The 11,418-nt window shown below is 45.8% G+C and overlaps 1 protein-coding gene across 5 annotated transcripts in view; it reads right to left on the minus strand.

Annotated features, from left to right (window-relative positions):
- The window catches only part of LOC125747163 (filamin-B), a 52,489-nt gene extending 42,773 nt beyond the window's left edge, over positions 1–9,716 (minus strand). For all 5 annotated transcript variants that reach the window (XM_049022027.1, XM_049022025.1, XM_049022026.1 and 2 more), the window contains exon 1: positions 9,298–9,716. In XM_049022027.1, the coding sequence (XP_048877984.1) occupies positions 9,298–9,589 (292 nt within the window). In that variant the 5' untranslated portion in view covers positions 9,590–9,716. The remainder of the gene's footprint in view (positions 1–9,297) is intronic.
- Between the last annotated feature and the right edge of the window lie 1,702 nt (positions 9,717–11,418).

Raw genomic sequence — 11,418 nt, forward strand, 5'->3', positions numbered from 1 at the left:
CATGACAGAATAGCCACAAGCCGGTATTACGTTCCCGACCGCATGCTCTAGTCTGTGGATTAGCTCTTCTGTGAAACACACCGAACTTATGCAAGACAGCCTTTTTCCTACACGAATCCAAGAATCTGGAAAGATGTTCGGTGACGTCCAGAAGACAGTGCGTGAGATCCTCTGCAACCGATTTGCTTCAAGTTGTCAAAACTTGCGGCTCTTCATGGAAAAAGCGCGTTACTTTCCACTTATAGTGGAAGGTTGAGGCATGATGGCGCAAAAACACGCACACTTCTGTCACTCCATAGTCTCCACAGCAACCAGGAACGTCAAGATCAAAAAGCTCTTACCGCTGTTATTCAATGCGGAAACCAACTCTCAGCCCCACATAAACATGGGTCCAGCCAGCACAAAAATTACAGTTGTTAAAGATGAAAGGATTCCACCCACGTTTACACTTCAAATCTGAAACCATCCTTGTCTTAGTGAGTGTGCATCCCTAAGGTACCTCACAATCCACTTTTGACCAATACCATCTCTTTACTTGTCCTTTACTCAGAATAGGTCTGTTAGCATTTACTTGGGGGGGGGGGGGGGGGGCCTTAAAAAAGGCAAACGAATCAAATCACAACTTCTAAACACAAATCAAAATTCATGCTAACCTTCTGTCATATTCAAAAGCTTTGCATCAACCAGTTAAGTATCAGTTATATCAGCATACTCCTTAAAAAACGTAATAGTATGGACTTTGGATGTAAGACAAATAAATAGCATTGACACGGTGGCTGAGAAATAACTGACTAACTTCCTATAAGCTTCATACGAAAAACATACGTCCCAACATCCACTGACGCACAACAGTAGGTCCATAGTAGGTCAGAGAAATTCTTGCTACTCAAACTTTGTAGGATTTTCTAGAGAGAACATTTTCCATGGTGTAACCACAGGAGTGCATACACCACATATACAAGAGGCAAACGGGTCAAATCTCACATCCACGAAAATATTTCCACAATCCTGTCAAAGGCCTACACCAACAGCTGAATTGTTTGAATGGCTGAACTGTGTTCAAACTTTCTACAATCCCCAAAACCCAAACAGCAGACTTCAAACCTGGCAAGTGCCCTGGTGTTTTGTGGAGAATTTCTCCTTTTGGTAAGAGTTCAGGGGCGGCATGGTGGTGCAGTGATTAGTACTGTTGCCTCACACCTCTGGAACCCAGGTTCGAGTCTCCGCCTGGGTCACATGTGTGCGGAGTTTGCATGTTCTCCCCATGTCGTCGTGGGGTTTCCTCCGGGTACTCCGGTTTCCCCCCACAGTCCAAAAACATGCTGAGGCTAATTGGACTTGCTAAATTGCCCGTAGGTGTGCATGTGTGAGTGTATGGTGTGTGAATGTGCCCTGCGATGGGCTGGCCCCCCATCCTGGGTTGTTCCCTGCCTCGTGTCCGTTGCTTCCGGGATAGGGTCCGGACCCCCCGCGACCCAGTAGGATAAGCGGTTTGGAAAATGGATGGATGGTAAGGGTTCACCTTGCCGGAGCAACCGAACCCCGGGCAAAGTAAACCTAGTCCATTGTTGATACATTTAGATAAGTATTAAAAATGTAGGATAGTTAAGGAATCAAAAACTTTCCATTTCCTTGCTGCATGTTGGAAATTAATACAAAGAAATAATCAGAAATGTGAACTGAATCTTACTGGGGAAAAAAATGTAACCACAGGAACAGTAAAATAGGCCAACATGACCCTCTGAACCTTAACCGCAGAATTTCATACTGCCCACGTTCAGGTGTTGGAATGATCCCCCTGAGCCCAAACTCCAGAAGCCCTTACTGAGCACGTGCGGCCCCATCCACTCAAATTTATAAAAATTTCCTTATTACTCCGCTTTGAAATTTGAGTTCCATGTACACTATCCAAAATTCGTGGTGCAGGCAAGAAAAGCTATTGGGCCTTTCAAATTAAAAGATGCATCTTTGCGTCAAGAAAGTCCAACATCCGACAGGATGTAGCGGCCGGTGATACCACTCAACAGTCAAAAAGACAATTCCCACTTAAGAAGCAAAACAGAAAGTCCTTGAGCTTTCCCAGGGTTTTCCGAAACGGCAACAGGGACAGCGACCATGCCAAAGGTCTTCCTTGAACACAATACAAATTTCCTGTTTGCCTATACAGACTTCCCATTTCCTACACCAATTTGCAGTGTAGGTAACATTTTGCAATAAACAAATTAATATTTGATCGCAAGTTGTTTAGAAAGCAGAAAGGATTACAGTGTCACTGTAGCGATGGAAAAGTGACAGACATGCAAAAAAGTAACCAAATCACGAGGTGTATTACTGATGCAGGCCTTATTAGTGACCATCGAGCTGCAATCTCCAGCTAGAAAAACCCCATCCTTGGTGTATTCAGGTTTCCAAGCAGGCGCCTGCGGATTGTGTCCAGGGGGAAAACCCTGCTTCTACGGGCTTCATCCTGCTGCCGGTGTGGCAGTCCGCCTTCACTACCCGTGGAACGAGTCAGACAGGTCTCAGTACCTAGAAAGTTCTTGGTCACTTAACTACAAGACAAATTCTGAGAAAAACGGACGAGAAGGTATCAATGTGGCACAGTTCAGCTGACTTTCTACATGAACACTGAGCAAACGTCATGACAACAGATAAGTGGATGCTCCCCGTCTCAGACAGGAAGAAGAATGGGCTACCGGCCCCCTGAATTTCCAAGCTCTTTAAAAAGGCTTTTGCAGAAAGTACCACCAGGAGTAACTCCTTGCTTTTGGCCATTTGTGTGTGTGTGTGTGTGTCTCTCTCTCTCTCTTTGTTGGACAGGATGTAAATACCTGCAACAATGATTGGATAATAGCTACTAATATGAAACTAAAGACCAGATTCTTAGCAAATTTTCACAACAGATTGGCTTTAGAGTTATTCCACCAAACCTCAATCAAATCGTTCTGCATTTCTATAAATCAGATGAAACACGATCGAGGCGCCGGAAGAACTAGAGTGTGTCAGTTAAGGAGGCTACTGCTCAAACAAGACTGGTTAAAAAGTGCCCCCTCCCCCCAACCCCCAAGAGAGGTAAATCTCAATACACAGCCAACATGGGAACACAATCCATCAGGCCAACAGAAGCAAATCACAGCTTGTGAACCCAACGTGTCATTCGACGTTTCATCCCTTGACTTTGTCCTAATAGAAACGTCAGACCTATCTGATCTCATCAGACATTAGCTGCAGACAGCAGCTTATGGGAGATCATCATCAAGACTGGCCAACAGGGGAAGAATTGGGGAAGATGCAGGTTCATCTTTGAAAGAAGCTAGATGTGCACTTTGAAGGGGGCTTTCATGGACTGTGACTGCCTTGCAGATATATGAAAGGAAGTACTTAGTTACTCAGATTTATGTCTCTCAATGGGGGAGCCCAGATCATTCCAGAAGACTCAAGCAGGTTACAATATAAGCCAGAGGATGGGGTCACACTCATAGCGGGACAGACATCTGTACTCGCACTACAATGCCATGTAACTGAATGCTAAAAATTCTGGGTAATTGTTTCAAAGATTAAAAAGAACCGTGAACATGACACCCCCAAAAGCACAACAACACAAAGCTTCAAGTTCTTTTTTTTAAGCATTTTTTTGTACCTACAGACCTTCTACTACCCATTCTGACGCACACAACCGATCCCAGGTGAGGGACCTTCGGTAGCTTGGTCTGGCCATACTGTGATATCATAGTCAATACCGATACTGATTCTTCCGATACCAATGTGACTATGGAAAGATTCCATCATGGTGACCGCACACCTGCTCTCAAAATATGCAGAGATGTGAAGGTCTGGAATGCAGGTCAGTTTACAGAGCTGGAAATTACCCGAAGCATCACCGGTCACTGATCCATCACATCACACCCTGTCCTGTTCTGCGAAACGTACGAGTTTAGTTTAAAGAAAACTAGACCCAGGGTTTCTTTCTTTCCTCCCTTGAAGCTGGTTTGAGGCGTTACGCAAAATTTGCGGTGAAGAAGCTGATAAGCTACATGTTTATCAGATGCCGTACTAGAGATGCGTTTAAGCAATTCCTTGGTGCAGGGGTGGGCAATCTTATCTGCAAAGGGCCAGTGGGTGCGCTGGTTTTTGGGATAACCTTTAAGTCAGCTGTTCAGAGTCGGGTGTGAGGGCTCAGTCAATCAGTCCTCTAATTAGTAATCCAACTCTGAGCTGCAGTGAAAACCTGCACACGCACAACAGCCCTTTCTGGATAAGACTGGCCACCCCTGCGTTAGTGGATTGATCTTGGTCGCACGAGGCTCTTCCATCTCAGAACAAATAAGGCACATATCTAAAGCTTCCAGTGAAGTAAGAAAGCACGTGCTGTTCAGGGAAAGGGTTAAACATTAAACTGGCCAGTCAGGTACAGGAGCTGGAGCAGAGAGAGCAAGCAGACATTCCACAGAACCATGGACGGGGGGGGAGACGTGTTCCTTCAGCAGCACCACACCTGAAAAGCCCCTCAAGCGAGACCTCAGCAGTCTCTACATTCATCCCAAGGTACAGAACAAGGTCAAATCAGGTAGCAAACAGGCCACAAAGCAAATTGTGATGTTCAGGCTCAGGGTGAGGGCTTCCATGGAACACCAGACAACCCCCATACCAAGCAGTCAGATCTAGGCTACAAAAAAAATGGTGGGGCACAGGAACTGGAGAAGATCCTAAAATCAAAAAGACATTGCACCTAGTTAACCAGCCCATAAGGCAAGGACATGGAGATTCATCAATATTACCCATGCCATTGCTGATTTTACAGAAACATGGGGGGGGGGGGACACTAAAAACCCAGGCGGAGGAAAATGATTACTAGCAGGTTTATTGTCCAGCCTTAAATAACGTCGGCATATCTACTCCATGGCTAACAGGAGCTTTGGGCCAAATGAACACATCCCCATGATACCTGATGCATCAGAGACTAGTATAATTAATCGGAAGAATACAGAAAAAAAGGGGAGTAAAACCAAATGACGTGACGGTGATTATCAGTTACTGCATGCACCTCATCATCACCCCAAATCTGCAGCACTCGCAGTTCCTAATTGAGCGTGAGCATTGGGAAAAACAAAATTAGCCCTGAATCGAGAGCCATTAATATCACAGCTGCTGACCAGTGAAGCTTTTCGTAATCTCACGTTTAGAACAGCCAGATATGATCTAGCTGCATTTGATGATGCCAAAACAAAAGAGGATGCAGTGGGTGGGACTGAGAGAGACAACTACATTTATTAAAAACGTCTGGCTTTGGCCAGGGACCAGGACAACGGGCTGTAAGACGCCCGGTTTACAAACTACTACGCTGCATTCGACAAGAATCCACGCGAGTCACAGCGCAGGGACGGCCAGCTGCCATCTTCACGGAGTGGAGCCTCGCACTGCGCCAGGAGCAACCGTGCAAGTCACTGGAGCCACGGATAGGACTAGTCAAGCCAGCACCCCAAAGTACATACACCATGCAGTGGTCAAAGCTGTAGCCAAAAAGGTGCTGTTGGTTCACATCCTAAGAGAGGACCTGCTACTGCACACTTAAGTTACCGAACCTAATTTGTTTTTCTAGAAATGTAGAACACGTTTAAAAATAGGTCTTTGGGCTTAAAATGGCCATGCGGATGGTATTCATTCAGATGTTGGCAAACTGAAGTGCCTGGTGGGGGAGAAAGAGGCCCAAAACTCACTAAAACGCAGTAGGTAATTGTTCTGCCATACCTGTGCGGGTTTACGTATGTAACATACAGGCAAATGTACGACTAAAGAAGGGAAATGGTTGAGGACTAAATCAGCATGTTCCCTACCTGCATTCAACTGGACGCCCAAACTGAAAACCAAAACAGGTAATGAAACGCAGGTCTGCCACAAGCAAAATAATGGACATATGAGCAGTTTCAGCAATGAAATACTAATTTATTCTGACTGGTCAGCAAAAAGGAATGCCAAACTGGAAAGCCAACATCAGAAAGTGGTTGGAGAGCACCATGTGAAGGGTCCGGCCCTGAACGAACACACAGAAATCCTAAACGCCGCTGTTTACCCTGGTGTGAAGGAACTGTATCTCAACAGCCATACTAGTGTTGACCAAAACGATCATTTTATAAAGGCCTTGGCATGGAGAAGCTTCTTTTACATCATCTCTCCAAGAGCCAACTCTGTGGTGAACACGACAATGCAAGCCAGAAGTTAAATAAAGGAAAACGGTATGAAGCTGTTGCTGGGATTTATTAGGCATCAATTAGCGGACTGGAGGTTTTACTGGATCAGACTTCCACAACAATGACGAACCATATGTTCCACATCAGAAGGCACAACACTGAGCTGATTAGACATGCAGAACATTCCTCAGCAGTGAGTTACACAAGCCAGGTATGACATGCGATTCTCTGTCTCGGCCGCTACTTCGACTTCGACTCTCACCTTCTGTTACTACCCTTGTAGGGATGTAAGGCTGGAACAGCAATGGAAACGAGGTGAGGGGAGGGAACAGTGAAAGGAAGAGGCTGGAAAATACACTGAGGATATCTGATAAGGTTAGAGAGCCACTGGTTATCGCTTTATAAAATTACACCAATACTATGACGACGACGACGACAATAAAGTTGAACCCAAAATAGCAGTATCAGAAAAGGGTGGACAAAGAATCAAAGTCCGTAGCTATGCAAAAGTGAAAAACGCGGAATGGGGGGAATTACACATGAACAAGAAAGAGCAGGAACAAGCCAGTATCAAGCTTGCTGCAATCTTGTCTCCGTGGACCCTTTGCAGAATAATAATAGTTTCTATTATTATTATTATTATTATTATTATCTCCAACACTTCCCGGTGTTGCCACAGTGGTGGTAAGGCCAGCATTGTGCCGGTGAGCACTTTAAGTGCTCAATACGGAAGACAAACTTCATGAATGGGGAAGAACGGGGCAAGGCAGAAAAGCAGGAGTAAGGATGATGCAAGTTTGCGCACAGGACATAACACTCTGCTCCGTACTCCGTTGTGCTTTCGGTGAACGTCGACCTGCTGGGACAGCGGTCATCAGTACAACGCCAGCAGTATCGCCACGGCGGCAAAGCTCAACACTGGGAAATGAAACCAACTGATGTCATCCTCAAGCCCACGGTTAAAGACTGACTCATGGACGGGGTGGGCTGGCAAGGCGAGGCCCGGACTCACTTCAAGAAGCCCGCAAACCATTTAAAGAGATCCAGACGCCACAGACTGGTAGAACCCACATATCCCAACGAGATCAACGTGTTGTAAGAGTATCCCACTGAGCCCAGTGCTGGAATTGGGGAAGGGGGCGAGTCAGATATCGTAGAAGCCCGGAAAACAATGAAGCATGACGTGTTACTAACGGCACAGGAAACATCTTGCCTGTAAGCGACGGTATTAACCGGCAAGAGAGTGTTTTAAAAGGCAAGATAAGCAGCCTGTGACCAGCCTCCTCATCCCTCTCCTCCAAAGAGCAGTAACATCACTCTTGTTGTAGGATGGGAGAGACAGTCACCAGTGCATACGGGGGGGGGGGGGGGGGGTTTTGCATCACAACAAGAGGACATCTCCAGTGCAGATTTTACAATGAGAATGTTCTCTAGAGAGCCAGAAAGCAACCAAAATGCATTTAAAAAGAGAAACTGCTCAGCGTCTCCCTCTCAGCATCATCACAAAGGTGGAAACATGTCAGGGGTGTCGGAAGCTAATCTCTGAAAGCTAGATACCAACAACGACGACTGTCAGTACTACGGCGCTCAAGCGGAATTCAGCACTTTAATTCTCCTGCTCTTCACAGCAGCTTCCCAAAAACATTCATTCAGAATCCATAAGCATTTTAAATCAGGACAGTGCAGCTGTGTGTGTTTGGGGGGGGGGGGGGTCACCAGACCCTCCCTGTCCAGCTCTGACTCTAAGGCATGACTCATTCTTTACATAGTAAGGGCCAATGTCACTCTACCACAACGTGCAAACCAATTGTAATGTCTCAGCGTATCCATGACAATGGACAGTGCATCCTGTTATCTACTTTTAGTTTAAAAAAAAAAAACCTAATTCTGGCATGACTAACTGCAGGCACGGTGTAGACATAGTGACTGCACCCTCCTTAGGTGAGATACGTCACTTTATCGACGAGGCCCTTATTCCCCAGAAGGTGCCACCATCTCGCTCAGCTTTGGTATTTCTAAGAATTACAAAGTTACATGCTTAAACATTCAGTATTATTCCTAAGAGTAATGCACACCCTGTATGAGGTGCAAAACCATAGCAATGTGCCAATGTTCCAGAGACCCAGGGGTAATTTAGTTATTAATATGCAGGAAATGCATGTCAGTCGACTATGAGAGGGAGTCGGAGTACCTGGAGGAAGCACGCGCAAAATAGGGTGGATAAACATTACAGAAAGACCGGGAAAACAGATGTAGTGCCCGTGAAAAACATCACATATGGTTGAATTACGTTTGTACACTGCTAAAACACCACTATTTAAACAGGACGAGCTCTCCCTCTCTCACCCCCCCACACACACACACTCCCAAAAGGGGAGTTACCAGACACCTGGAAAGCTTTGCCCCACCTAGACGAATAGAGATTCCCACAGCACTCCGATGTCACTCCGATGGTGTTGGAAGGAAGTCCAACAAAAACGCGACGCAGCTACATTTCAAGTCCTAATTTTTCCTCATTACGGCGACAGCTAACAAATAAGATTATGGCACCAACGGTTTATTAAGTTACATTTCCTTACAGGTTCGCTAAACATGCCCTATATAAAATTACATCCCAGATGGTGCAATATTAAATGCAACAAAAGCAATATCACGAGGTTACGAGGGGGGAACAACAAATAACAGGCTTCAATGGCCTATTATTCTACATTTATTGTGTGCGAACGGAAAAAAACTCTAAGCTTAATGTCACAAATAAATTATGCATTACTTAGCGCATTGCTTAGAGCAAACATAAAACTGCATAGCTGCAATATTATCCAATAAGTAAAAGTTTGCATTCTTCGCTGATTTTGAAAGCTTTTCTAGCTAGAAGACATCTGGTCGTGGAAAAGGGGACAGGTGCGGTGTGCTCCGGTGCGCGTCCCAGCGGGCGCCGATCCCTTAGCCCGTGGAAGTTGGACAGGACGGCGGCGTCCTCTCGGGCCGATCTATCCATTTAACAAATATCACAGTAAACCGTGCTCGATTATAAATGCACCATATCGCTTATTAAGCTGTCAGAGGCGTATGACGGATTTATTGGGGAAATTTGCATGCATGACTTTACCTATGGAGACGAGACGGATGTTTTCCCGGTCCAAAAACTCGAGGGCTACCGAGACGTTCTCTAACTTCATTTGCCTGAAGGTGGGTCTCGAGTGGTACTTTCTGTACATCTTCTTCTGGCTGAGGATCTCCAGCAGGGCGATGAGCCTCAAGCCGTCGCTCAGGTCGAACTGCAGATCGGCGATCCGCTTGTTCACGCACTTCAGGTGCTCGTTGCACCACCGGGTAAAGGTGTTCTGCTGGATCTTCTTCCACGGCGCATCGTCCGCCAGGTCCTTCTCTGTCACCGGCATCTTGCTGTAGCCCGACTACTTTTGGTCGCCGATCGGAGCTCGTTTGCGTGCGCTGCTGTTGCAGAGATGGGGGGTTTGATGCAACTTCTCGTCCCGCAGCCAGTCTTTCTCTACAGGGTGAATGAAGATTAAACGCATGCGCATTGGGCTATAAAGCGCCGTGACGCCGCCTTCACTGAGCGCATAGCCAGGGGACAGCTCCAGATGCGGGTTTCGGGAGTAAGGCTTTGCTTCAGGTTTCTGAAAAGCACAGTCATTTTTAACGAATACAGAAATTGAATAGCTATACACACAGCTTGCGAGTTTTCTACTTCATTATTATATATTCATCAGTATTTCTTTTCACTATGGTTTAGGTTACTCATGAAGTTTTGTAGTCACTGTAAAGAAATGCATACAGTAACATATAACAAAAATATAATACCCGGTGCCTGACTGTATAGGTAGCATTATATCGGTCATATGTATATATACCCATACAGTATTACTTGTACGTGTAACAGTCATCTACGAATGCCTCTAGTGTGAATACTGAACCCTAATGACACATCGGGAGGGGGTAATCAGACACTTGGAAATAACACATCAGTGTTAAGTGCCCGCTGGCGCTATATAAACGCTGGTGCGCAAAAGTATTCGGATATTTCGTGTCAACGGCGTAATTCTCTACACATTAACTTCGTTTTATGCTTTACAAGTGCTATACTGAGTGATGACAACTACTTTGCTACTCTTGGGGGGGGGGGGGTTCTGTTGAGCGTAACTTTTCATTAATCCGTCGGAGTTCCATGATCGGGCTCCCTGACTGCAAGACTCGGCTCTCCACACCTCGCGCGCTCTGGCGCAGTTCCTGCACTTACCTCATCTGTTGGCCCCGCCCCTGCCCTGCCCTGCCCTGCTTCTGTTGACATCAATCTTTATGTTTACTCCAGATCAGACAGACCCTATCATTACAAATACCTCATTTTTCTTTTCATCAGGGCTTTGCACTGGGGGCGGGAGGGGGGCACGGCCCACACCATGCTTGCAGACACTGAAGATTAGTTCATCCGCAGGCTCGTCCCAGACGGTAATTAACGTCGACAGAGAGGACAGACACCGATATACCATACTTTTCTCCCATGGATTTTATAGTAAACTTTCATAGAAGCAAAAACAAACAACAACAAAAAGCATTCTGAACGTTTAGTTTATAGAACAGTGCTGCAATATGCTATATTTAATTTCTGAAAAATCCTGCTTAAGCAATCAAAACCTCTTAATGGATGCAAACTGCCAGAATGTTTGTGTAATTCATAATTTGTTCTATTAACTCATCCAAACTTTCTGGGAGTATCACTATTATTATATTCCCCAGATGCTTGCGATAACATGATTGGCACCAAGAAGCTGTAGACAAAATAAGCCAAAATGATTCAGTCACGGGGGCCCACCCATTGTCCCATGTCACTGGGGCACCAGTGATTTACGCCATCTGTCATCCTTCTCCAGGAGTTCCAGGGTCTCAGTCAGCCTGTGTTGATCCCAAAGGCCATCTCATTGCAATAAACCATCTTTGGAAGGTCTGGTTGCGACATAAAGGCACTTGTGCATTCACGGGTCTTTGGTAACAGCACCAGAACAAAGCACCAGGTGTTCCTGGCAGACTTGCAACAGATATCGCATTTACCGCAAAACTCTGGCCTTGAGTCACACCGGCCGAGTCACTTTGCACAGAGTCTGAGAAAAGACGCAACCCTGATCTTAGAAAGTTCCAATAGATGTGTTTCGAGTTCCACAGAGCAGGGCGTTTGCACCTCGGCACTCCTGCCCTGAGCTGGATGTTGGTG

This window comes from Brienomyrus brachyistius, chromosome 8, assembly GCF_023856365.1.
Source record: "Brienomyrus brachyistius isolate T26 chromosome 8, BBRACH_0.4, whole genome shotgun sequence".
Lineage (NCBI taxonomy): Eukaryota > Metazoa > Chordata > Actinopteri > Osteoglossiformes > Mormyridae > Brienomyrus > Brienomyrus brachyistius.